Source organism: Corticium candelabrum, chromosome 20 (genome assembly GCF_963422355.1).
Source record: "Corticium candelabrum chromosome 20, ooCorCand1.1, whole genome shotgun sequence".
Classification (NCBI taxonomy): domain Eukaryota; kingdom Metazoa; phylum Porifera; class Homoscleromorpha; order Homosclerophorida; family Plakinidae; genus Corticium; species Corticium candelabrum.
Window position 1 is genome coordinate 1,051,184 of NC_085104.1, and position 27,132 is coordinate 1,078,315.

At 40.2% G+C, this 27,132-nt stretch overlaps 7 protein-coding genes across 7 annotated transcripts in view; 3 read left to right on the plus strand and 4 right to left on the minus strand.

The window, feature by feature from the left end:
- Positions 1–2,113: 2,113 nt before the first annotated feature.
- On the minus strand, positions 2,114–3,985 carry LOC134196032 (protein delta homolog 1-like; the record flags this gene model as incomplete). The annotated part of the gene is made up of 5 exons (XM_062665113.1): positions 2,114–2,531; positions 2,587–2,713; positions 2,802–3,200; positions 3,258–3,365; positions 3,673–3,985. Coding segments are annotated over 5 exons (1,209 nt in total), but the record flags the coding sequence as incomplete, so codon positions are not given.
- Positions 3,883–4,700, minus strand: LOC134195919 (uncharacterized). Its single transcript, XM_062665011.1, has 2 exons — positions 4,462–4,700; positions 3,883–4,366 (listed from the first exon to the last, which is right to left on the minus strand). Exons 1-2 carry the CDS (start codon positions 4,504–4,506, stop codon positions 4,043–4,045), a joined length of 369 nt encoding a protein of 122 aa, XP_062520995.1. The 5' UTR covers positions 4,507–4,700; the 3' UTR covers positions 3,883–4,042.
- A 360-nt stretch (positions 4,701–5,060) lies between these two features.
- On the plus strand, positions 5,061–7,076 carry LOC134195382 (uncharacterized). The gene is made up of 5 exons (XM_062664401.1): positions 5,061–5,164; positions 5,238–5,360; positions 5,729–5,783; positions 6,492–6,596; positions 6,651–7,076. Exons 1-5 carry the CDS (start codon positions 5,063–5,065, stop codon positions 7,064–7,066), a joined length of 801 nt encoding a protein of 266 aa, XP_062520385.1. The 5' UTR covers positions 5,061–5,062; the 3' UTR covers positions 7,067–7,076.
- A 50-nt stretch (positions 7,077–7,126) lies between these two features.
- LOC134195381 (DNA replication licensing factor MCM3-like) lies at positions 7,127–18,996 on the minus strand. Its single transcript, XM_062664400.1, has 25 exons — positions 18,881–18,996; positions 18,705–18,817; positions 18,100–18,139; positions 17,960–18,042; positions 17,374–17,459; positions 17,177–17,307; positions 16,186–16,260; positions 15,770–15,853; positions 15,454–15,533; positions 15,032–15,140; positions 14,718–14,848; positions 14,602–14,658; positions 12,496–12,667; positions 11,938–12,072; positions 10,890–10,979; positions 10,748–10,832; positions 10,360–10,492; positions 10,226–10,298; positions 9,934–10,023; positions 9,464–9,553; positions 9,300–9,350; positions 8,817–8,953; positions 8,682–8,761; positions 7,945–8,014; positions 7,127–7,313 (listed from the first exon to the last, which is right to left on the minus strand). The coding sequence occupies exons 1-25, from the start codon at positions 18,947–18,949 to the stop codon at positions 7,127–7,129; spliced, it is 2,451 nt and encodes an 816-aa protein (XP_062520384.1). The 5' UTR covers positions 18,950–18,996.
- Positions 18,997–19,075: 79 nt separating this feature from the next.
- Positions 19,076–23,998, plus strand: LOC134195493 (tRNA-splicing endonuclease subunit Sen34-like). The gene is made up of 8 exons (XM_062664521.1): positions 19,076–19,141; positions 19,205–19,342; positions 19,418–19,515; positions 22,327–22,629; positions 22,955–23,168; positions 23,400–23,470; positions 23,524–23,617; positions 23,679–23,998. Exons 1-8 carry the CDS (start codon positions 19,084–19,086, stop codon positions 23,864–23,866), a joined length of 1,164 nt encoding a protein of 387 aa, XP_062520505.1. The 5' UTR covers positions 19,076–19,083; the 3' UTR covers positions 23,867–23,998.
- On the minus strand, positions 23,922–25,132 carry LOC134195494 (uncharacterized). The gene has a single exon (XM_062664523.1). The coding sequence runs from the start codon at positions 25,045–25,047 to the stop codon at positions 24,094–24,096; it is 954 nt and encodes a 317-aa protein (XP_062520507.1). The 5' UTR covers positions 25,048–25,132; the 3' UTR covers positions 23,922–24,093.
- A 565-nt stretch (positions 25,133–25,697) lies between these two features.
- The window catches only part of LOC134195503 (prolyl endopeptidase-like), an 11,887-nt gene continuing 10,452 nt past the window's right edge, over positions 25,698–27,132 (plus strand). The window contains exons 1-3 of the mRNA XM_062664531.1: positions 25,698–26,027; positions 26,513–26,608; positions 26,964–27,132. Coding sequence (XP_062520515.1) covers positions 25,828–26,027; positions 26,513–26,608; positions 26,964–27,132 — 465 coding nt within the window. The 5' untranslated portion in view covers positions 25,698–25,827. The remainder of the gene's footprint in view (positions 26,028–26,512; positions 26,609–26,963) is intronic.

Genomic DNA, 27,132 nt, shown 5'->3' on the forward strand with positions numbered 1-27,132 from the left:
GATATGATGGTGAATGACAAAGTCATCGGTAAGAATCACTAACATGGCCACAACTTGTTGCTTTTCACTTCTCATTCAAATCTTGATCAAATTCATGCAAGGACACCTTATTCCATGCAATAAAACATAAATGGAAGTTAGACAGCTAGACGTACAGGCAGATAGATGGACACACACACACACACACACACACACACACACACACACACACACACACACACACACACACACACACACACACACACACACACACACACACACTGACAGATGGATACGGACAAACAGACAGACAGACAGAACACGGACAAACTGATAATGATACATCAAATTCTAGCTTCACTCATTTGTGTGTTTGGACTATCTGCATCTGTAACTTCAGCACAATTATATAATACGTACAACTTTAAACCACTAGTGTGTTTCACTCTTTCAGAATACAGCAACGTTAGCACTGATACGGCCGACACCTAAGAGAACATCATACCAAAAGTGGCCGCAGTGTCGCGCGTCGGCGTCATCAACTTTGCAGCAGCCGACAGTAAACAGACAAATACATGTAAAACATATCGTTTAACAACAGTGTTCTGCATCAGGTTCAAGGACGAGACAAATCCTTTTGCCACTCGTCGGATCCACAGCAATGGCCACGGTGTGTTTCCCAACGATAACAAACCAAGTTTTAGTCAAATCCGGAGTGCGAGTCTACCATCAACTAAAAGAGCAACTGATACTGAGGTAGATGAGTTAGTAACGTACAGTAGATGGTCAGACACACAGACAGACAGACAACCTGCATGCTGCTCGACGATCCACACCATCATTCACCTTGACACGTTTTTCCCACTTTTACAGTTGACCAGATTCTTTACATCCACGGAAAGAGCATAACAGGACTCTCCATGGAAGAAGTTGTCAAAGTCATTCGAGACGAGCTGACTGTCTTCATCGCCACCACCTCACTTCAATGACCTCCCGTCGACCCACATGCCAAACTCACATGGTACGCCGTCCTTGACTATAACAAAATGTCTGGAGTTAGAGAGAGTAGTATGCCCAATGAATCAGTAGGAGAATTCAACGAGCCAGGACTCTCAAGTGACAAACAAAGTGAGGAAGATATATTGAATCCTGACCACTCACAGACTGATACTGCAGGTATAAAGCAGTCTAGACTAGAAACACACACTTATCATGCTCCGGACTGGCAATCAAGAGCAGGTTTGGGTAGTGAGAAATCCTTGCCATCTAAGCCAGTCAAATACGCCGAGTTGGAGTGGGGAAACGAAGGTGTGAAAAGAAAAAACCCACAGAGAAAGAGTAGGTCATGTAGTATGCCGTTCGCTGGGTCGGGCTGCTTGTGTTGCTTATTTTCGGTGTGGAAGGACTGAACTGACCGGTTGTGGGACGTAAGATGTTCAGACTTAGGTTTCTTGCTGCATTTGTGGTGCATGTCGGATAATGTAGTGAGAAGGCGACGAAAAATTGAGTTGCTGTAATAAAATAAAATTGAGTCTATTTGGAAGTAAAAACGTTTGTTCAAAGTGCAGGTGTTAGGGGTGCATATAGCTATGTGCAGATCCAAAGATTAACACAGGTCGGTCACATTATGTGCAACCAACTCGACGACTCACTTCCTGCATAACACGTGACCGCCTCCAGAACACGTGACCAATAATTAAACTTATGTTTACTTGAAGTACTCAAAAGGACAGTCAAGTGGTTGATGTTGCAGACCTCTTGTCTTGATGTTTCACTCTAACAATGAAAGTAGAGAAATCTCTGATACAGGCTTTCTGATTTGGTTGCTTGGGTGAGTGGTACTGAGATTTGATGTGTACGTGTTGACACAAACAAATTGCTGACAGACAGACAGACAGATAGACAGACAGACACACATACACGCACACACACACATGCATACACACACACACACACACACACACACACACACACACACACACACACACACACACACACACACACACACCACACACACAGACACACACCACACACACACACACACACACACACACACACACACACACTTTGGAAGCATTTTGATTAGAGTTACCTCGCTCTCAGTTAGATTACCGTGTGTGAAGATTGCGTGTGCTTTTGACTGTCTTTGAAGACCGCGTCTTCTCGATGCTTTCTATTGAAATCTAACAGACTGATACACTCATTTACGCTGCACTAGACATTCTGACTTGGCTAGGCTAGTACACAGCAATGTATGACGTCAGTTGTCTTGATATACTGATATCATCTTTCAAGTGTATGGTTGATTGTCTACCACTTCAGCTGATGGCTCTGCATACATGTACAACTGACTTCTTGTTAGTACCATTGGTGTTTCTTCATACAATTGACTTCTTGTTAGTACCATTGGTGTTTCTTCATACAATTGACTTCTTGTGATGACTTCAGTGGAAAAGTCAGTGTCAACCACCGTTTCATACGTAACATCTTCATTCATTTGTTCCTGTTTATCTAATTCAGTTGTATTCATTTTTGTCACAGTATCTACAGTACTACAAACGTCCTGATATGGTAACAGCAGCATTGATTGCTTTACAAACGTGTTACCTTGTTAGGCGCCTTCCTCGATAGAAATAACAAGCAGCCAGCACCAGCAGAATGACACTAATGCTTATAACCAATGTAGCAGTTGCAACTGTGGCTGTTATTGGTAATCTCACATTTGTCTCCTTGTCTGATGAAAGAAAAACAAATTGCATGCAGGCTTGAGATAGCTACAGAACAATATCTTGGTATACATATAATACATGTGTGGATCTTACTTTCGCAACGAAGCATGTGAGAGCTCGAAGCAATCCCCAATCCATTTATACTTCGTGGTCTTATCTGAAATGTGTATAAAGTGTCTTGCTGCAATTCTTCGAGAAACACATGATCTGTGTTGTTATTTAATAAAAATTCTAGATTTATCTGTCCGTGGATGCTTGTGAGTTGTACTGAATATCCAATGATGTCTGCAGTTTTATCGTACGTGATACGAGATGTTGGCTGTATGAATGAGGAGTTACAACCAATTTTAGTTGATATGAATGGAGTTGGTAAGTGACTTGTTTCACAGTTGATTCCCATGTATCCAACTTTACATAAGCAGGAATATGAGTTGACGTCATCATGACAAGTGCCATTATTTTGGCATGGGCTGGACGAGCATTCATCAATATCTGAAAAACATTGAATTGTTATATATAGACTTCCTAAAATAGAAATTAGCAACTAACTTGTTTCACAATAGTCTCCTGTGTATCCAATGATGCAGTTACACTTAATCTCACCAAACTCAATTATGCATGATCCGTTGTTCTGGCATGGCTCGCTTGCACATAAAGCTTTAGCAAATAAAATGAGACAAAACCTCTATGTGAGCATCAATGTGGAGGTTACAAATGTATGAATGCATTTTGTACTACTTATAGCAATTATTGCACCACACCACACCACACTATTCAAACTTGAAGAAGCTATAACGGATGTGATCTAGATTAGCCACAAAACATGTCAAAAATTGAGCCACAGACACACTGTTCAAAAATGAAGGGCTGGTGAGTATGTGCATGTGTGTGTGTGTGTGTGTGTGTGTGTGTGTGTGTGTGTGTGTGTGTGTGTGTGTGTGTGTGTGTGTGTGTGTACACTCACCTGTAGTACAATTGTTTTGTGGATTTGTCCATCCTGGAAGACACCTCTTTGTTCCATTTGATAAACAGTCATAGTGGCCACTGACATCATCCACAGGTTTACAGAATATGAAACAATCCTCATTGTAGAAATGATCACTACATCTCACTCGCCACTTAATATCAAGACTTTTTGTTTTACTGAGATCACTCAAAATTATTAGCGAACTAAAATCTCCAAAGCTGGTGCTACTATCCTCATACACAAATGACCCTATAAATGCAGGAGGACTTGTGTAATAGTTCGACACATTAACTTCCAGATTCAATCCACCCTAGCATGATCAACATGTCATTACATTGCAAGGTCATCCTACATTCAACTGAACATGTCAAAACTCACTTACTGGCCAGGAACCTTTAAAAAACAAAGAAATGGGGTTCCTTATGCCATTTCCCAACGTTTGGTTTAATGTAAAGCTTAGGCTATGAGCCGATGTAAATACTGGATCAGGTGCAGTGAGAAGCACTCCAGTTGTCTGACAGGTTAGAAAGAGTTCAGTTGTATTGACAGGTCGATAACACACTTCAAAATAGTTGGCACAGCTCTTCAAGCAAGCACCAGCAGCAGGGCGACAGCAATCTCCATTGCTTTGTTGTAGATTAATGTCCAAATAAAAGTCAAAGTAAATCTCCACGTTACCGTCAGCAGCTCCCTACAACACAAACTATTAAAGTAATGAAAACATCAAATTTTGCATCAGAGCATTAGAACGCCACAGATCTAAATCTTACTTTACCCCACACTTACCAATCCTGTCCAACAGAACACTAAAACCAGTCGTAACAGCAACATTCTCAGTCAACCAATCAACTAAAGCATCCGCCCCTTAGATCTGCATCTTGCATGGTTTACCGTGGGAGTTATTTGTCTACATTTCCATACTCGATCTACAAACAATATAAAACCTTTAATGTCATCTTATACCAATCACTCTTTCTACTGGTAAGCACTACAGTCATAGACTACCATTGCGCTTTAGTAGATGTCTTTAATTAATTATACAGAAAACTTAATATCAATCAATAATTTAATAATTAAGTACAGTGTGTTTACCTTCTTCAACAGATAGAGATATATAACTACAAGTGAATGATAGGAACGTGCCCACCAACGACAGAAATCCTAATATGCATGTCATGATCACGTGCACATGCACGCGTACACAGTGCCCGCGATAGCAGCAACAGCAGCAATTAAAAGAAACAACAGCCACAACAGCACTTATATACATATACAACTGAGATAACAAATACGACGACTAAAATCAACCGAACACCAAATAATGAGTTGATATCCGGGCTTCAACACTAGAATCGCATAATGATAACATACGGGCATTACAATTAAAATGGTTTCCCGGCTTTTGCGTCCTTCGGCTGTCGTTCTTGCCACCTTTACGGCCGCTAAAACAGACGATGTTAACTCAAAATCTTCTAGAAAAATTTCAGAGGTATATAATCTGGTCAATATCTTACTAAATTCGACGTTTGAGTGACGAATTTTTCTCCTTCGTCTGTTTCCAGTTGCCGATTTATTCTACAGAAGAGGTCAAGTACTTAGAATATAAGGCGCCTGAAAGAACAGAACTGGAGGAATACATTGCGCGAGTGAGAAGGAAAGTATGGACGTTTGGAGAAAACGTGGAGGTGGGGCATGTTCTCACAGTCCTAGACCTTCGCGCTGAAGCAGACAGACAGACACACAGACAGACAGACAAATGGATGATAAACAGACAAAGTCAAATAAATGGACAGATAGAAAGACAGACAGATGGATTACATAACAAACAGACAAGTAGTTGGAAAGACCAACTGACAGACAGACAGACTAACTGACTAACTGATATCATTTATTACACACAAACCTCTACATACAGAACACTAAAAGTAAAAATATTATTATATAATATAATAAACTATTATTACCGACTGATTGACTGCATCACATTATCTTGTGTCTTGTACAACAGTGAGTACTGTAACATAGTAACTTGCATGTGTTGTTTGTTGAATAGGAACGTTTCGTATCAATGAAGAAGAGTTATATGATGGTGAAAGACAAAGTCATCGGTAAGAGTCACTAACGTGGTCACAACTTGTTGCTTTTCATTTCTCATTCAAATCTTGATCAAATCCATACAAGCACACCAAAAGGCGATGAAAACATGAATGGAACTTAGACAGCTAGACGTACAGGTAGATAGATGGACACACACACACACACACACACACACACACACACACACACACACACACACACACACACACACCAGGCGCGTACCGTGGCATGGGCTAAATGGGCTATAGCCCCCCCAGTTTTTGTGGGCGTTTCCCATTTTGTCAGGTGAAAACTAGCGTTACGTAGCTTTTTGTAAGAGTTCTGTGCAAGAGGAAACCGCAGGATGATTTTTCAGTAAATAGGTGCTTGTTTAGTCTGCTCCATACTGTATATATGTATACGAGTAAACGTAATACTTTGTGGTCTGCATTGTTGCTACTAATACAATTTTTGTCAAAGGGGCGTGTCAGTGTTCGGGTATTTCAGCCCCCCCAATTCCAATGGCCACGGTACGCCCCTGCACACACACACACACACACACACACACACACTGACAGATGGATACAGACAAACAGACAGACAGAACACAGACAAACTGATAATGATACATAAAATTCTAGCTTCACTCATTTGTGTGTTCAGACTACCTGCATATGTAACTTCAGCACAATTATATAATACGTACAACTTTAAACCACTAGTGTGCTTCACTCTTTCAGAATACAGCAACGTTATCACTCAGACGGCCGACACCGAAGAGAACATCATACCAAAAGTGGCCGCAGTGTCGCTCGTCGGCGTCATCAGCTTTGCAGCAGCCGGCAGTAACAGACAAATACATGTAAAACATATCGTTTAACAACAGTGTTCTGCATCAGGTTCAAGGATGAGACAAATCCTTTTGCCACTCGTTGGATCCACGGCAATGGCTGCGGTGTGTTTCCCAACGATAACAAACCAAGTTTTAGTCAAACCCGGAGTGCGAGTCTACCATCAACTAAAAGAGCAACTGATACAGCTAAAAGACAAGGCGACTCATCAAGTAAGCCAACAACAAGTGCGTCACGTAGAGACACCAGAAGAGAAAGAAATTGTTGAGATTGTTGGACATCGAGAGAGCGAAGACACAAAAGCAGTAGAAGTGGAGGATAAACACGTGGTTGACGAACAAAAGGACGTAGTGCTCAGTGTTTCAGAGACTGAGTCACGTGACAACGTGCTGAGCATTCAAGGCGACTTTGGACAGTCTGATCCGAGTGACAGTGACATGTATAGTCATCATAGCACGAAATAATACATTTGCACTAGACAGTACAGACTACTCTATGAGTCTCTATCTCGTCATACGTTTGTGTTAGATTAGAAATACGGTGCCGTCTGCGACCATCACTTGATTTGCTGTCTGCATGGCTTCTAGTGCTGCTGCTGTTTCTGATTCTGTGAAGGTTGCTTGTGCTGCTTGTTGCACTTGTTGGAGGGAGATGCTTTGAGCGTGCTCAGATGAGAAGAGCCGAAGAATGACACTTCGGAATTCAGCTAATCTGAAATTAATTAATATGATTGTTAGGTATAGGTTGATGTTATGTGTTTGAGATGGTGACCATCTTTCAATATGTAATGGGAGATGCATCTCACAATATAATAGTTGAGAGATGCATCCCTCCAATACAATAGTCTAGTGTATTGTGAGATGCACCCTTCCAATACAATAGTCTAGTGTATTGTGAGATGCATCCCTCCAATACAATAGTCTAGTGTATTGTGAGATGCATCCTTCCAATACAATAGTCTAGTGTATTGTGAGATGCATCCTTCCAATACAATAGTCGTGTATTGTGAGATGCATCCCTCCAATACAATAGTCTAGTGTATTGTGAGATGCATCCCTCCAATACAATAGTCTAGTGTATTGTGAGATGAATCCTTCCAATACAATAGTCTAGTGTATTGTGAGATGAATCCTTCCAATACAATAGTCTAGTGTATTGTGAGATGAATCCCTCCAATACAATAGTCTAGTGTATTGTGAGATGCATCCGTCCAATACAATAGTCTAGTGTATTGTGAGATGCATCCCTCCAATACAATAGTCTAGTGTATGGTGAGATACATCTCTCCAATGCACTTGCTGCTATCAAAATTTTTACATTAAAGCATAAAAGATGTAAATACCTTTCGTCATCAATAGATGTTCTATCAGCAGTTTGCTTGCCAATGGCACGTCGTTTAGCAGGAGAATCAACTATACACACAGTTTATAGTCACACACACACACACACACACACACACACACACACACACACACACACAAAATGGACAAATGTTAAGCCTTCCACGTCTTTTGACGTTGACCTGGAGGTCAGTTGCAGAGATAGCTCCCCCTGCCTCTAGAGACAGGGCCTCCATGTGCTACGTGGAGTCTTAGGGCTAGCGTTACAATCCACCTGGAGCTAGGCCAGAGTCATCCAGGGGCACTGACGTATGGCGCAGCTCTGGGACTGAACACCAAGGTCCACACGTACCCGTCTGCTGCATGATGTTGCTGCCAAGTCAACGCTCTTGTCCACCCCAGTCAATGACCAGGTACTCATTTATACTCCTGAGTCAAGAGAAGCAAGTGCGGGTAAGTTTCTTGCTCAAGGAAACTGTGACAGTGAAGCCTCCACCAGGATTGAACCTTCAACACTCATCACAGAATACAAGATCCCGAATGTCATCACCAATGCTCTACCAACTGCTCACACACACACACACACACACACACACACACACACACACACACACACACACACACACGCATGCATGCACACAGACACACACACACACACACACACACACACACACACACACACACACACACACGGACACACACACACACACACACACACACCACTCGTCTTTTGTCTCACCGTCACTCCCAAAGTGGTAAGGATCACATTCATCTTGACTCTTTCTTGTCTTCCTTCCACTAGACTGCTGGCTCCTCGTCCTGTATAAAAATTCAATACAAAATACATTCCTCTGTCTTTAAATTTCACACTCACCTTGGGGATCGTCTACGGCGTGAAGTCTCACCATCATTGTCATCATCGTCATCATCAACAGCATCATTCTCATCATCATCTTGTGACTCTTCCTCCTCCTCCTCCTCAATCTTTCTTCGTTTTTGTCTGACACTCACCTGCACGTCAGTGACCGTAAATAAAAGCAGACAAATAGACAAACAGAGGCAAACAAACAAACAAACAAAACAGACAGACAAACAAAGAAATGGATGGACAGACCAACATACAGACAGATGGATGTACACACGAACAGACAAACACACAGACATACAGACAGACGAAGACAGACAGACAAACAGACGGACGAACAGACAGACAGAAAGACAGATGGATGGATGTACAGATGGACAGACAGACACACAGACATACAAAGACAGACAGACAGACAGAGAAACAGACAAACAGACCGAATGCTACTGTCACATGCAATGACTATCCCTATAATAACAACAGATTTCTTACTTTCTTGAAGTATGCATAGTTGATCATGTCAATCGCAAACTGAGCATCCTCCTACAACAAAAATACATTAGATGTTATCCATAATTACCATTAATCATTATAATTAACGTGGTAATTACTAACGACCCAAAATTGTTGCTACATTTTCATGTTAATTAATGTACCTCGTCGACTGTCTTTGACAATCTGCCTTTTGCATGGGCTGTAGACAGCCGAATCATTGTTTCTAATGTTCTGGCAGTCACGGGTTGTGTCTGAAAAATCAGAAAAATAGTGAGATTCGTCAATGAAAAACTAGACAACAGACAAGCAGACGAATAGATAAATATGCCAACACACAAACAGACAGACAAACAAACAAACAGAAAGATAGGCAAACAACCAGACAGACATACAGACAGACATACATACAGACAGAGAGACAGACAAATACAGACAGACAGACAGACAGACAAGAAGACAAACAGACAAACAAACAGACAGACAAATACAGACAGACAGACAAGAAGACAAATAGACAAACAAACAGACAAACAAACAAACAGACAGACAAACAAACAAATAAACAAACAAACAAATAAATAAATATATAAATAAATGATTCAATGTGGTAAATATCGTTGTAATAAATGACCTTGGCTTTGTCTGTTCCTGATGTGTCTTGCGTTCTCAGCTTTGAATACTCTGCAGCAATCATGTCACATGACTCACGAGTCAAAGCAGGCTGCAAGAAGAAAGACAATGGGTTACCACAAGAGATCACTTGCATACATTGGCAGACAAGTAAATGGACACACACACGCACGAGCACACACACACACACACACACACACACACACCACACACACACACACACACACACACACACACACACACACACACACAGAGAGAGAGACAACATCCACGTGCTAATGCATCAAGCCAACCTTCATCAGACGAGCAACATGTATGTATTTCTTCAAGAACACCATAGACACTCTCCTATGCTTAAACTTGTCACTAAAAATAAGAAAAACAAACCATTAATTAATTAAACAAAATATTTTGTTACAAAAATTACTTTTTGTCTTTGATTTTCTTGCCATGAAGGAGACTGTCGTGTTTCTCGAAGATGTGAGTCTCCTCGTAGCCGTCATCTTCAACATCGAGATTGACAGTAGAGAGGAGGCTACCACCACCACCAATCTGCATAGCTGTGAATACATACAGTTGTGTTACGGTATTAAAATGTGTGTGTGAGTGTGTGTGAGTGTGTGTGTGTGTGCACGCATGCACGTGTGTGTGCAGTGTGCGTGTGTGTGCAGTGTGCGTGTGTGTGCATGTGCGTGTGCATGTGTGTGCATGTGCATGTTTGTGTGTGTGTGTGTGTGTGTGTGTGTGTGTGTGTGTGTGTGTGTGTGTGTGTGTGTGTGTGTGTGTGTGTGTGTGTGTGTGTAACATTACCATACCTTCCCCGTCTTGTTCTCCAGCTGCCCGATAACGATGCATCCTCAGCACGTGATCAGAGATATCACGGTCATAATCAGGATCCATCTTACAGACAAATAGCGTAAGCTCAAGTCCACGTGCTCATCCACATGGTAACAGTACCTCATCAAGAACAATAAAAATGAGATCGAAACGAGAGAGCAGAGAATCTTGCATCCCAATGTTATCCATTGGTGGCTTGTATTCATCATACTGCACCACAACATATTAATTATTAATATATGCTGCATACAATTATTTTTAATAAATAAATTTGTTATTAATAAATTACTAATTAATTAAGTTAATTCATTCATTCATTCAGCTATGAGCCTATAAGAAAAGAAACTCTGAAAAATTCATGAGACTTGGCGAGTAGCGTACTCTAAACGTATAGGGCTGAACCGACTTCCAGTCTGAAGACTATGTGGCTGGCTGGTACACTGCAGGAATGTGCCACGCCTCCTTAGTGTGGCCCAATCACGAAACATTACTTCCTTTATGTCGTACGTGGCAACCAAAGACAATGGACGAACAGCCAATCCTAAGCGCGAAACTTTCTTGAGAGAGTTTTATCACCAGAACAGTGTAATTCATGTTTGCAATTGTTAGGATCTGTCGGAAATAAATAACAGAACTCACCTGTCTACAACTGCTGACCCGAAATCGATCACTTTCTTTGTTTTACGATATTTATACGGGAATCTAACATTACGTAACCAGGAGACATTTTATGTCCCGTATACAATGACTCTGTACAAACTATTTACGGACTTCGCGGCAGCTAGCTCGACCCAGTCTCTCTCTCCGCCCTCGTCATTCCCCGAATAGTCAATCCTCGTTGAGAATGCCGAGGGCGGAGAGAGACTGAGGATAGACTATCCGAGGAATGACGAGGACAGAGAGAGACTGGGTCGAGTCTAACTTCGTGGTCATGCGAAACGGCATTCGCCATGTACAGTTTTAGATACATTTTATAGGTAACATGTTTAGAAAGAATTAAAATAGCGTGTATATTCTTAATTCGTCGCGACAATTAGCCCTTCTGTACGTGGTGTTCAGGACTTTGAAGGCTAGCTCATAGCTGTGGAAGCGAGGGTGTAAACACAGCTTCAATTAATAGTTAATATCAATTAATAATTAATCAACATGTGTAGGTGGTTGTCATTACCCGTCCGTAGACTGGATTGGCTGCTGCTAGGACTGAGCATCTTGCATTGAGTTTTGCGTGGATGCCGGCTTTTGCAATTGTTACTCGACCTTGTTCCATTACTTCGTGAATGGCAGTACGATCAATGTCTGTCATCTGAAATATATACATAACATTTATGCATATCTGCAACGCTGTAATCTAATGTATTGTAAGATCCCTCCAATACAATAGTCTAGTGTATTATGAGATGCATCCCTCCAATACAATAGTCTAGTGTATTGTGAGATGCATCCCTCCAATACAATAGTCTAGTGTATTGTGAGATGCATCCCTCCAATACAATAGTCTAGTGTATTATGAGATGCATCCCTCCAATACAATAGTCTAGTATATTATGAGATGCATCCCTCTAATACAATAGTCTAGTATTGTGAGATGCATTCCACCTATGCAATAGTCTAGTGTATTGTGAGATACATCCCTCCAATACACTAATCTAGTGTACTGAGAGATGCATCCCTCCAATACAATATTGAGATGCATCTCTCCAATACAATAAACAGCATCTGACCATACCTTGTCAAACTCATCAATACAAACAACTCCCCTATCAGCCAGCACCATAGCCCCTGCCTCTAAAGTCCTATCTCCTGTCTCAGGGTCAGTCGTTACAGCAGCAGTCAGACCAACACCCGATGATCCACGACCAGTAGTTGTAATAGCACGAGGTGCAGAATGCAACACATAACTAAAACAAATGAGAGAAATAGTTAAATATGAGTCAAGCGCCTGTCTATCTGCCTACATATCTGGCTGTTTTTCTATGTCTGTTTGTATGTCCACATGTTTGTCCATATGTCTGTGTGTCTGTATACTTGTCTGCCTTTTCTGTTTGCACATCTACAGACTCTTGCAAAATTATAAATCCACCCTACTCACGTGACGGACTAAATGTGTGAATGGTGTAAAATGATACCAGGAGTTCCTTTCATGATTACTTTGAACTACCAACATATAGCAATACTTGTGTTCTTAGAGTTAGAGCTACAACTAAATAATTTTGTTCGTCTTTCACTAAAGAAATCCAAGTGCGTTTGTCTGGCAGTAAACCACAAATGTCCAATCTAAACAGTTTCCTTCGTATGATTTCTAATACTGAGAGAACCTAACATTAAATTCATCGTTAAGTTGCTAGAAATTGCCGTTTTGTCTTTGTTTGGCAGCAAATGAACAAATTGTTTATGATGTAACAAACTCATTCTTATGATCTGTAATTGTTTAAAAAACCAAACAAAAGCACTAAATCTATGCACTAATTATTACAAGACGCAAAACTGTTGGCTTCAATGTTATTTCTTACTGTATAACGTAGAAATTCCTAAATTCGTTACTTCCGGTTATATTCTGTGATGGCTCAGAATAGCGCAAGTTGAGACAATGGCACCAAATTGTTTTTTATACGCTGTTGGAGCTTACAGAGCGGCGAACGTCAGCAACCCTACAGTTCAGTTATCATTTTTTTCCACTTTCCGTCCTTGAATCGATTCTTTGCGTTGTTCGTGTGTAATCATGCCTCAAGGAAAGTAGTGCAGCCCCATGACTCTACAAGAAATAGAAGTCCATCTTGAGAACGAGTTGTCAGAACGTGAAGTGGCAGGAGTTGTAGGAGTCTCTCGTTGAGTGATTCAGAATGTCATCAGACGCCTTCAAAATGGCAGCATCGACTACAAAAGAAGACCAGGCCGAGGCAGAAAAACAACAACTCGAACTGACCGACATATCGAATTTGCTGTTCTTTGAGATCGCCAAGTCACTCTGTGAGAGCTTCAAGCAGACTTGACTGTCGTGACTGGCCAACCTGTGTCACATTCCCTCATTAGTAGACACCTGTCAGAGAAAGGTCTCAACGCTCGACGACCTCGTAAAAATCCACACTGCGTTTCGACGAGAGAGTCGCTTCGTGCTAATGACGTCAATGTTCTTGAGTGGCCGTCTTGCTCTCCATACGCCACTCCAATAGAACATCTGTGGCTCTGGCTGAAAGTGAGGGTAAATCGTCTGCACCCTCGAACAACAGCCGATCTCTGGGCGGCGGTGCAGACAGCGTGGGCGTCAATTCCTGTTGATCTTGTACAGACTTTAGTTGACAGTCTTCCGCGTCGCGTAGAAGCGATACGTAGAGCTAAAGGCGGTTGGACGAAATGCTAGATAGTAGTGTGTAAATATTAACGAGTTCTTGCCTAGAAACCAATTACACTAAACGCCACAAATTTGTTTACTATGATAAAATATTCACTTTACAGCACATGCGCAGACAAGATTTAGGAAGATAATGATGCTTTTCCCCAACTTGGCAACTTTAAATTCTCTAGTCAAGGTGTGAAGGAGATTGAATTTAGACTTAGATAAACAGCAAATAATTTTGTAATGAAAATATAACTTAAAAGCTTCTCTGTGACTGACTAGGCGGTCAAAAACACAATAAAATGTACAACAGGTAGGGTGGATTTATAATTATGCAAGAGACACTATTTGTCTGTCTGTATGTCTGTCTGTCTGTCTCTCTGTCTGTCTGGCCATCCATCCGTTCATCCATCTGTCTGTCTCATTGTCTGTCCTATCAGTTTTACCCAACCACCAATAACATATTTATTGTCCAATCTGTTAATCTGTTCTCCTTACCGTAGCATCTGTGATTTTGCTGTCGAAGGATCACCAATCAGCAACACATTGATATCACTAAAATTATTTGAACTAACATTAAACACACAACAACCACAAACTGCTAGTCATTTTACCCTCTTAGTCTTGTTCCATTTTCAAGCACTTTTTCTGTGCCACCGAGAAGCAAACAAAGAACAGCTTGTTTGATCCACTCGTGGCCATGAATTGATGGAGCCAAAGATCTTGCCAACATTTCAAATTTATTCTGAAACAAGTAACATGCACTAGACATAATAATATGTGGGGTGCACGCGCGTGCACACACACACACACATGCCTGTCTATCTGTCTGTCCATCTGTCTATTTGTCTGTCTGTCTGTAAATCAAGTCCGTATGTTGTTTATCTATCAGTGTTAATGTCAAGTGAGATCTCGTCACATGACATACAAATCTCTTGGTAGACCGAAACTGCCTCATCTTCTGCACATCTTCAGCTATTAGTTTAGGAGAAGTCTCTTTGCTGAGCACAACAATGTTGTTTGCCAAAACAACAGTCCTATGAAATACCAACAAGAATGTTACAAAACACATAAAACAGAGTTGTCTACAGGGAAACATTCATGTCACTGTCTGTCTGTCTCCCTGTCTGTCCAACCATCTACCTGTTACCTGTTTGTCTATCTGTTTGTCTGTTTGTCTATTTGTCTGTCTGTCTGTCTGTCTGTCTATCTGTTTGTCTACTTGTCTATCTGTCTTTTTGTCTGTCTACTTGTCTGTCTGTATGCTTGCTGGTGTGTCTCCTCATCTGAAGCATGTCTATATCATTAAAGCCTCATCGGCAGAGACATAGCACTACACACTCACAATACCTAAAGCTGCAGGAAGTGTAACTATTCTTCTTAGATGGAAGACATCGATATATCCCAATCACTTGAATCCTATCTCCCGGCTAATACAAAACAAAAACAAAAAAGACGACACCAACTCATTAGTCCATCACTACTGTACAATCAGTGAAGCAAATATAAACAAATTGAGCAGAGCATACACAAACATGCAATAATGTTTCGTGTCTTGTATTTGTGATCGTACATTCAGAACATGGCTTGTTGTTGATATCAATAAGTTAAAGTGTTTGCTCTACTTGGCACTTAATTAATAGTTGAATGGTTTTATTGTTTGTACTTTGCATATGTCCACTAAGTCACCATCCAAGATGATGTCGACTGAACGAGGCAACTGCCCGGCAGGAGCTTTTTCTGGCATTTCCTAACAAAATGTAGAAGCAATCACATCATAGAGGAAACATAGCAGACACATGATGAACAAATAGACAGACAAACAAGCAGACAGACAGACAAACAAACAGACAGACAAACAAGCAGACAGACAGACAAACAGACAAACAGACAGACAGACAGACAGAAAGACAGACAGACAAATAGACAAACAGGCAAACACAAAAGCCAAATACAAATAAACACAAATAAAAACAAATAAACTCACAAACAAATAAACTCATAAATGGACACATACATAGACAGACAGACCAACAACAGAGCAACATCACATTAAATGAAAAAGCTACTTTAGCACATTACCTGCATGCTAAGTGTTTGATGATCTCTGTATACAGACAAACCAAATTCTGTTTCTAGTGGATTTCCGACATCATCCTACAAAATGACAAGCTGAGCTAATCATGTGTACCTAATTGAAATCAACAACTACCATATCACTTATTAAATATTACCTAAATTAGATAATTAAAATTACTATTTTATTTATTAAATACAAATATTTATTTATTTAAAAATTTATTAATATAAATATTTATATACAAATATTTATTTATTTAAAAATTTATTAATATAAATATTTATTTATTTAAAATTTATTTATTCAAAATTATTTTTTTTATTTATTTATTTAAGAATTTATTAAATATAAATATTTATTTATTCATTAAGCATTCAATTATTTAAAATTATTTTATTTATTTATTTATTTAAAAATTTATTAAATATAAATATTTATTTAAAATTATTTTATTTATTTATTTAAAAATTTATTAAAAATTTATTTATTCATTAAAATTATTTTATTTATTTATTTAAGAATTTATTAAATATAAATATTTATTTATTATTAAAATTATTTTATTTATTATTTAAAAATTTATTAAATATAAATATTGATTTATTCATTAAGCATTCAATTATTTAAAATTATTTTATTTATTTATTTAAAAATTTATTAAATATTAATATTCATTTATTTAAAAAAATTTTATTCAAAAAGGATTCATTTATTCAAAATTATTTTATTTATTTATTTACGAATTTATTAAATATAAATATTTATTTATTCATTATATATTCATTTATTTAAAATTATTTTATTTATTTATTTTAAAATTTATTAAATATAAATATTTATTTATTTAAAATTTATTTTATTTATTCATTTAAAAATTTATTAAATATTATTTATTTATTAAATATTTATTTATTTATTAAATATTTATTTATTTATTAAATATTTATTTATTTATTAAATACTTATTTACTTAAAATTATTTTGTTTGCATGCCTTTGTAGGATACGCCGATGTGCTGGGAAATGCATTCAATGTTGTCAGATCTGAATATCTTCGTTCTACTGTCTTCTTCGTAGCTGGACAGTAGTGAACACTTTTCACCACCTTCGGTCTGACCAGCGAGCCTGTGAAACGTTTGTCACAAAACAAACGTGTTATTAATGTGGGTTGATATCAATTTGTGTGCATACATTTGGTGACAATTCCTTCCACACATACAAGGTTGCCGAGGTAACTTGAAGTGAGTGTTCGGGGCGTTACATGCTTGTTGCCAAAACTGGACAAAAGATATGAAATACGTTAATGTTTATCTGTCTAACATGTAGCACATCACAGTGTCTTGTCTGTCCGTTTGTCTGTCTCCTGGCTGCCTCTTGATCCATCTGCATATCCATGTGCCTATGAATGTCTGTATGTCTGTCAACTTGTATGTACATTGGTCGGTCTTTTGTTACGTGCAGGTCCTGCTGTCTGTCTCTTTTGTATTAAAGTATTAGTATCTGTCTGTAGAATTATCTATCTGTCCCCTTGTCTGTCTGTCTGTCTGTCCATCTGTCTTGTCTGTCTGTCTGTCCATTTGTCTGTCTGTCTGTCTTGTCTGTCTGTCCATTTGTCTTGTCTTGTCTGTCTGTCTGTCTGTCTGTCCATCTTGGTACATTCTGTCTGTTTGTTTGTCTGTCTGTCTGTCTGTCTGTCTGTCTGTCTGTCTGTCTGTCTCTCCATCTTAGCACATTTTATGTTTATAGTGCAGCAGAGAACAAAAATGTGATTTCTTACCTTCCCTCAAAACCAATGTAGAACTCTTCAAACTGTTTCACGTACACAGCATCAGAAGACGCAACAAATTCTCTCAACGCACGCTACAGCAGAAGTGTTAGCATAAAACGTAAATGCATAAGTGGAAAATGATTAATTACTTGGAAAGCAATGACTTCATCAATTGCCTCATTTAGCATACTAGCAAACAAAGATCAATCAAAAGTGTTTAATTAATTAATAGTAGCCAGTTAGTACACAGACAAACAAACAGACAAACAAACAGACAAACAAACAAATAAACAAACAGACAAAAAGACAAACAGACAAATAAACAAATAAACAAACACACAAAAAGACAGACAGACAAATAGAGACAAATAGACAAACAAACAAATAAACAAACAGACAAAAAGACAGACAGACAAATAGACAGACAAACAAATAAACAGACAAACAGATAGACAAACAAACAGACCGACTAAAGATAGACAAACAGACCGACTAAAGATAGACAAACAGACAAACAAGTGAATAAACAAACAAACAAAGAACAGACAGACAAACAAATGATAAAAAATAAATACAAACAACAGACAAAGTGGGTAAAGAAACAAACAAACAAACAAACAAATAAACAGACAAACAACAAGCAAGCAAAAAATAAAACACAGATGGCCAAGCAGACGAACAAACTCACAGACAGACAGACAGACAAACGAATAGACAGACATACAGACAAGACACCGTTAGTCACGTGACCCACCAGGCTGCTCTTTTCGGCAGCTTGCGCCTCAACGCATTGATGTTGACAATCAGTCTGTTCTCTCCCTTTCGTATCATTTCCCTCACTTTCTCACGATAAACACCATGTTCCGCCTATAAACAGCAAAACACTTCAATTCTCGTCTCACACACAAATGAAATTTTGCAATCGCTTACGTCGTCGTCGAGAAAGTCGATGTACTCGCGTTGAACGCGCTGCAAATCGCGATCAATGTCTAAAGCCATTAGAGAGAGAGAAACAAGGAACACAACCGGTGCGAGTTTTGGCGCTAAAACGGCAGGCTATCCTTTTATGGTCAATACGGGTACCCATGTAGCCTCACGTAATTAAGTCCCGGTTATTGCTTTTCTATTTTGCTATGTCGATAGTAGACGTTTTCGTGAGCAATGGACAGGCGATGATATGGAATCCAAATGGTTTGTGCTTGTTGGTGCGGAAGTTAAGCGTTTGTTTGTTGGAGGAATGTTGTGATACGTTAGATGCTGTCAAATTGAGAAAAGATCACAGAATTATTGCCACTCCAGTTGGCTCGTTGCCAAGAAATTCCAAGCAGAATGTTTGCCTGGGGCTACCACTTTTACTGATGCCGGAGCAGGCGACTCTGCTCGCAGAGAAAAGTGAGATGAGGATGAGGCTTGAGTTGGTGTTGTTGACACTGAGTACTAGTGATGTGGAACACTTTGGGTTTGTAGATTTGGTGAGATTGAGGAGTTATAGAATGCCTCCAAAAGCAAGTCAAGAGCAAGTAGATTTTTTTGAAAAGGAAAGAGAAGAAAGTGTGAAACAGCAGGTTGGAAGAAAATAATCTCCTGAGAGATGCATTCCTCTAATACAATAGTCTAGTGTATTGTGAGATGCATCCCTCCAATACAATAGTCTAATGTATTGTGAGATGCATCCCTCCAATACAATAGTCTAATGTATTGTGAGATGCATCCCTCTAATACAATAATCTAGTGTATTGTGAGATGCAGCCCTCCAATACAATAGTCTAGTGTATTGTGAGATGCATCCCTCCAATACAATAGTCTAATGTATTGTGAGATGCATCCCTCCAATACAGTAGTCTAGTGTATTGTGAGATGCATTCCTCTAATACCATAGTCTAGTGTGTTGTGAGATGCATCCCTCCAATAGATGATATTCGGGGTCGGAGCTTCTGGAGCATGCGCAATCTCGAGGGTAACATGCACCTTCCACCGATCTTGCTGTACACAAAGTCCACGTTTCCGGGTCTGCTTCTGAACCGTAGATCATCTTGCCGTTGACTAGGCTTTGTAAGTAAGTTCACTACTTACCATTTCGTGCATCTTGTGAGAGACTTTGCCTGCGTAGAGACGCGTAGGAAGCCATTTCTTGAGTACGGCTTCTCGAGGGTATGAGGCTGCTGTTTAAGCTGAAGTTGCCTGATTCACATTCTGAACAGATACACCTGGAGTGGAAGCACAGACAACTCATTGCCTAGAGATGAATTAGTTTTGGCGAGTGAAATCGTGCCACCTGGGAACCCATTTCGGATAACCAGAATGTAGGCGTTCCGCATTGTTTCTGGGCAGTCTAGCTTGCTTCTGTATATATGTGATTGGCCAAGTCGAAGTTCTTACTGTGATAACTTGCACTCAATAAGTACACTGATGCGGATCAGATTATAGTACATGTACTCTGTAGTCTGTTTACAATTAGCACTGCCAGTCTACAAGTCCCAGCAACAGTTATGTCTAGAGTAACACAACACGTACGCACTATTCCATAGCTGTAATGTCTAAATCAGAAAGCAGAGGCTGTTCTACCTCATCTGCAGTTGATCAAGACATGTGTATAGTAGTGATCTCAAATTGAAGATGTTAGTTGTCAAACATGTCACTGAGGCGCTGAAGCTGATGGTTTACATCCGATAATTGAACAACAAGCAAATGAAATAGTGGAACTTCAAAACAAGATTAGAGTTCTCGAGCAAGACCTTGCATCTGCAGAGTCTGGGTTGCAAGGAAAGGCACTCATAATAAAATCAAGTCTTACACAGGTTTTGTGTAGAGAAATGTACTTGATACAGTGTGGAGTTCAACTGAAAGCAGCCAAGGCAATTTCTTTGTATAGCAAACAAAGAATCAGGCCAAGGCACATCAAGTGATGTGTAAGCTCATGAGCTCACCGCCTTCCATGATGACTTGAATAGGCTAGACAAACTTTTGCTGACTCTAGTTTGACAAGATACATAGTTTCACAGTTCCACAGTTCAAGTAGTTTGCTAGATGGGGGGAAAATAGTCCTAGTTTCAGCCACACAGACAGTGACAGTGCATCACGTTCGCTTACCCCAAATGGGTTCCCCTTCCACGAAATCTTCATCTGACAAAACTTCCATCGCTAAGCAATGAGTAGTCTGTCTTTCCACTCCACGTGCATCTGTTCAGAATGTGAATCAATCGACTTCAGCTTGAACAGCAGTCTCTTACCCTCGAGAAGCCATACTCAAGAAATGGCTTTGTACACCTCTTTACGCAGGCAAAGTCTCTCACAAGATTCATGAAATAGTAAGTAGTGAACTTACAAAGCCTAGTCAACGGCAAAATGATCTACGGTTCAGAAGCAGACCCGGAAACATGGACTTTGTGTATAGTAAGATCGGCGAAAGGTGCGTGTTACCCTCGAGATTGCGCATGCTCTAGAAGCTCCACCTCCCACCACCCCAATATCGTCTATACAATAGTCTAGTGTATTGTGAGATGCATCCCTCCAATACAATAGTCTAGTGTATTGTGAGATGCATCCCTCCAATACAATAGTCTAGTGTATTGTGAGATGCATCCCTCAATACAATAGTTTTGTGTATTGTGAGATGCATCCCTCCAATACAATAGTCTAATGTATTGTGAGATGCATCCCTCCAATACAATAGTCTAACAAATTATAATGTATGCTAGTAATTGAAGCTGTGTTTACACCATCGCTTCTACAGCTATGAGCCAAAGTCCTGAACACCACGCGTACACTAAGTGCATGGAGTAGTTGTCGCGAAGAATCATGAATATACACGCTATTTTCTTTCTAGACATGCTACCTGTAAATGTATCTAAAATCCTACATAGTGACTGTTGTTTTGCGTGACAGCAAAGTCCGTAAATAGTCTCTACAGGGTCATCATATACGGCTCATAAAATCACTCATGGTTACGTAATGTTAGATTCCCGTATAAGTGTTGTAAAACCAAGAAAGCGATCGATTTTGAGTCAGCAGTTGCAGGCAGGTGAGTTTTGTTGTTTATTTTCTACAAGTCCTAGCAATCGCAATCATGAATTACACTGCTCTCGTAATAAACCCTCTCAAGGAAGTTTTGTGCCTACGATTGGCTATTCGTGTATTGTCTCTGGTTGCCACATATGACATAAAGGAAGTAATGCTTCATGATTGAGCCACACTAAGGAGGCGTGGCACATTCCTGTAGCATGACAGACATAACCAGCCAGCCAGCCAGCCACATAGTCCCCAGACCGGAAGTCGGTTCAGCCCTATACGTTTAGAGTATGCTACTCGCCAAGTCTCGTGACTTTTACAAAGTCCCTTTTTTATAGGCTCAAAGCTGAGTGAGTGTGTTTGTATAGGCTCAATTATGGCTTGCTGATCAAGACATAAGAAGGCAACAATACATCTCTTCTATTGCTAGTGCTTCACCTCAATCAAAGTTATCAAAATCTGAGAAGAAAAAAATTAAGTTAGCAAAGAAAAAACAGGAAAAGAAACAACTAATGGATATCAAGCCTCAAAACGAAGCTGCAACGACTACCACGAAATGTGATAATACTTCAGTTGTCAATGTGCCTGCAGATGTGGTTATGAAGCAGGAGACGATTAGAGCAAGTGATGAGTCAGTGAAACAACACGATGTGATATCTCTTGATGAAGAGGTAACACATGATTATTTAATTTACAAGCAATTATTATAGGAATGGCACAAACATTGTGTGTGTGTGTGTGTGTGTGTGTGTGTGTGTGTGTGTGTGTGTGTGTGTGTGTGTGTCACCGTGTGTGTGTGTGTGTGTGTGTGTGTGTGTGTGTGTGTGTGTGTGTGTGTCACCGTGTGTGTCACTGTGTTTGTGTGTGTGTGTGTGTGTGTGTGTGTGTGTGTGTGTGTGTGTGTGTCAGTGTGTGGGTGGTAAGTATATTTTTCTATTGTTTTGTAGTATGTTTTCTCTATGAATCAAAATAATGTTGTTTTATCTTGTATTTAAGGAGACTTCAGATGGTGATTATGACACATTAGAGCCTTGTGCTAAACGGCCACGTCTGGATGATGACAACAACATTGAAGATGAAATACAAGCAAGTGACTTGGTTGTCAGTGACAGAGTAGAGGCGTCCAGAGATTTAGTATGTGATCAGTCTGAGAGGAAAGATGGAAGTCTGGATGTACAAATCAGCAGTCCTACTATTCAAATCACTAGAGGTAGGCAGTAATAGTTGTAAGGGATGGGTATGTGTTATCAGACAGACAGACAGACAGGCAGACAGACAGACAGATAGGCAGACAGACAGATAAACAGACAGACGGACAGACAGACATACAGACAGACAGATAGGCAGACAGACAGATAAACAGACAGACAGACAGACAGACAAATGGACAGGCAGACAGGCAACAGACATATCCTGTAGTAACTAACTACTTCATTTGCAGCTGATCCCAGGGCTCATACGTACAGCTTAGACTCGTGTCCCGAATGGGAGTTTCCCAAAACCAAACGAGAAGTAAAGCCAAATGATTGAGCTAAAAATTAATATTAATGACTCTTTTTACTCAGAAAATAAAATACATTATATACAAGGATTTGTGGGAGAAAGGCTATTATGTTGCAAACGGTGCAAAGTTTGGTGGTGATTATCTCGTCTATCCTGGTAATGTGATGTCTTCCAACCTTGTGATGTTTTGTATTACGATGCTCTGTTCGTGTTACAGGCGATTTGGCTCTCGTTCACTCACATTACGTGGCGATCATCAAAGAATGGGACGAACGTATGTCAGCGTTTGAGATTATCTCGTCTGGACGATTAGGAACGAAAGTCAAAAAGAACGCACTGTTTTGCTCAGTAGATAATGACGGGATGCCGGTTTACTACTCGGCTCAGTGGACAGGCATCGTGTAGACACAAGACATGACATACGTTTGACATACGTTTGTATACATTGTCTTTATATATTTCTACTGACAAGACTTACTTGCCATGTCATTTTTGTTTTATCACCAACCCCAAAATGCTAAGAATGTATTGAGATGACATATATATTATGTCACGATAATACATATAAATATCAACATAGAAATATGACAATAAATCTGATGTCCTAAGACATCATATATACAATCAAGGATTCATAGTCTTTTCAAACGCTTCTTGCTGTGTTTGCTTCCCACAGCGTATTTACTCTGCGCTCCATGGTCTTTCTGGTAAGCAACCACGCCCACGTCAGGTATACAACAGTCATGTATTGTTGTCGCCAGCCTGGGCTTGAAGCAGTGAATACAGAATGAGTACTGACAGTTGGAGCAACGAGCTGTTGTTTGTGACTCGCGAGCGGGCGACTGACATTTCATACAGGGTCTGTGTTTCCCATAGATTCCAAACGGGTAATTCGATTTTTGATCATAGTTTGTGTCTGGATTTCTTGTCGAGTGGTTAGGCAGGTTGTCAGTACACACAAGCACTTTCCTGGACATTTCATTGCCTTTTGGAAGCTTCGATTTCGATAAAGTCATCAAGTTTTCCTTTCTATGTCTTGCATGTTTTACTCTCAATAGAAATTCTTTCCTTCTCACTCTGGCCTTTATGTCGCGCTTCAGCGCCCAATGCCAACTCCGGGAGACAGCAGAGAAGTGACACAAATCAACAGGCTGTAGAAAGTACAAAATAGTTTGAAGAAGTCCGTAGGCATCCATGGTTACCAGTCGACTGATGATGTCAAGCCCCTTTTCCTCCACTTTCTGAGACTCTGACCAGAACGAGCCCGCAATATTCGGCACTCTAAGTGTTTTATCTTGCACTCCAGTTGAGGTGAAGTCCTCCCAAGCCCAAGAAAGATCGAATTTTGGCGGCTCCCCTACAGCACCTTCCCTCTTCGCCACACTCGCGTTTTCGTCCTTCAATCCACTCGTAGGAGGCGTCATAAACACTGAAGCAGTCATTTCGTGAGGACTGGCTGTCGTTGCGATTCTCATGTCGCTGTAATTGGCGTTTTTCGGCGATTTGTGCGTCCGCTCTCCATCGTTCGCAATCATTTCAATCGCAGCGTATGCCTCCTCCTCCTCCTCAGTGGCGTTCAGAGCCATTTGAAGTTGTTGTGGAGGAGAAAGCGTTTGAGCTGACGTCCAGTGAGGACGTGAATGAATGGAGGTAGCTAAGGCGGTTTGCACTTGGCGCTCGAATAGGCGGCGACCAATGAGAGTCAAGCAGCCACACCAGTGGCCCAAGTCACGTGAGTCAGACCTCGCTATTTGGAGCGGTCTGGCTACGCGAGCCTAAGCTAAATTTTAGTACATTATTGTAAAAAATGTATTGTTTACACAACTTTGCTGTGCCTCAGTAAACAGTTCCGTACACTGCACGCGTATAGCACTTACGGCTAAGCTCCTATCCTAAGGAGCCTCGCTAGCCAGACCGCTTTTATTTTAGCGCATTGTTGTTCTACACAAAATCTTTGTAGACTGAGACTCATCAGTTTACTGTTTATATGCATGTTATAATTTACTTCTATCTACATTAATTAAGCAACAGTTGCTTTTTCTAAGACCTTTAGTTCTGACACGTGACGTCACGACGGGTTCTCTACTTGCTCTACAGTTGTGATTGTAATAGTATTGCCATCCTGCAAAATTAACAGCACAGCTGTACATGCTGTGTTTGCTATAGCCTCGCGCGGCCAGCCCCTTCCCCTTTGACTTCCGTTGGCGGCTGCGCGAGACTCAAGATTTTCAACACCTCATGTGTGTAGTCACGTGAGCAGCGACCCAAGCTCCCAGCTTCAGTCGAGCAGTCGCACAATCCACATTGTCGCTGTTGTGTGCGCTAACATCAACTGGGTCCCCCCACCGGGTGCATCGACGGAAGTCATGACTGAAAGTTGGACATACCCAAAGGCCAGACGAGACGAGACGGTAGCAGATGACTACCACGGCACTCTAGTGTCCGATCCCTATCGTTGGCTTGAAGATCCTGACTCGGAAGAGACGAAAACGTTTGTGGAAGCTCAAAATGCCATTAGCCTGCCGTTTATCAGAGAGACACCTCTGAGAGAGCGATTCCATGCGAGGTAAACTTATTGACGTCGACACGTGTCTGCTGCGTGACGACATCACGCTTTAATCTGTGAATGTGAATTGTTCTTAGCCTTGGAGTTCGATATGCTGTGCGCGCGTTATTAGTCTAGTGTTTATTTGGTTTATTTATTTAATTATTATATTTATTATTTAATTTAGATTTATTTTATTTTATTTTGTTATTTAATTGCTGCACAAGCTGTTGTTAGGTTTGGAGTTCTAAACGTTGTGCACACATTGTGTGAGCGTATGTACAAATTACTTATCTCAATTTCTAGATACTGAGAGTCACTTCCACGCAACTTTAAATATCATCTAATTTTTAAATGAATATTTACAAACTTACCACCTCAATGGGATGCCTGATATAAAATGCTTGTTTAAAATTTTAAATTGTGTGGGCGTGTCTTTAGGTAATGTGTTTAGCATGCAAATGTTTGATTTGTTGAAGACTTGGTTTAAGATTGTGTTTGTGTAGGATGACTGAGCTGTATAACTTTGAGAGGTATGGATGCCCGAGTAAACACGGAGACAGATACTACTATTTTTACAACACGGGACTACAGAATCATAAGTACGTTCTAAACAGGAACCTGGGATGTCTGTCTGTCTGTTTGCCTCTGTTTGTTTGTCTGTCTGTCTGTCTGTTTGCTTGTTTGTCTGTCTGTCTGTCTGTTTGTTTGTTTGTCTGTTTGTCTCTGTCTGTCTGTCTGTCTGCCTGCCTGTCTGTTTGTCTGTCTGTCTGTCTGTCTGTTTATTTGTCTGTCTGTCTGTCTGTCTGTCTGTTTATTTGTCTGTCTGTCTGTCTGTCTGTCTGTCTGTTTATTTGTCTGTCTGTCTGTCTGTCTATCTGTCTGTCTGTCTGTCTGTTTCTTGATGCCATCCTGCTGTTGTCCATAAATCATTGTTTTATGATGTTGTCTGTGTAGTGTCATGTATTGCCAAGATTCGCTTGTATCCGAGGCTCGAGTCTTTCTCAATCCCAACGAATGGTCTGATGATGGTACAATTGCACTGAAGGTATATAAATTTTCTGAAGATGGGAAACTGTTTGCATTTGGAAAGAGCTCGAGTGGGTCTGACTGGATAACAATACAT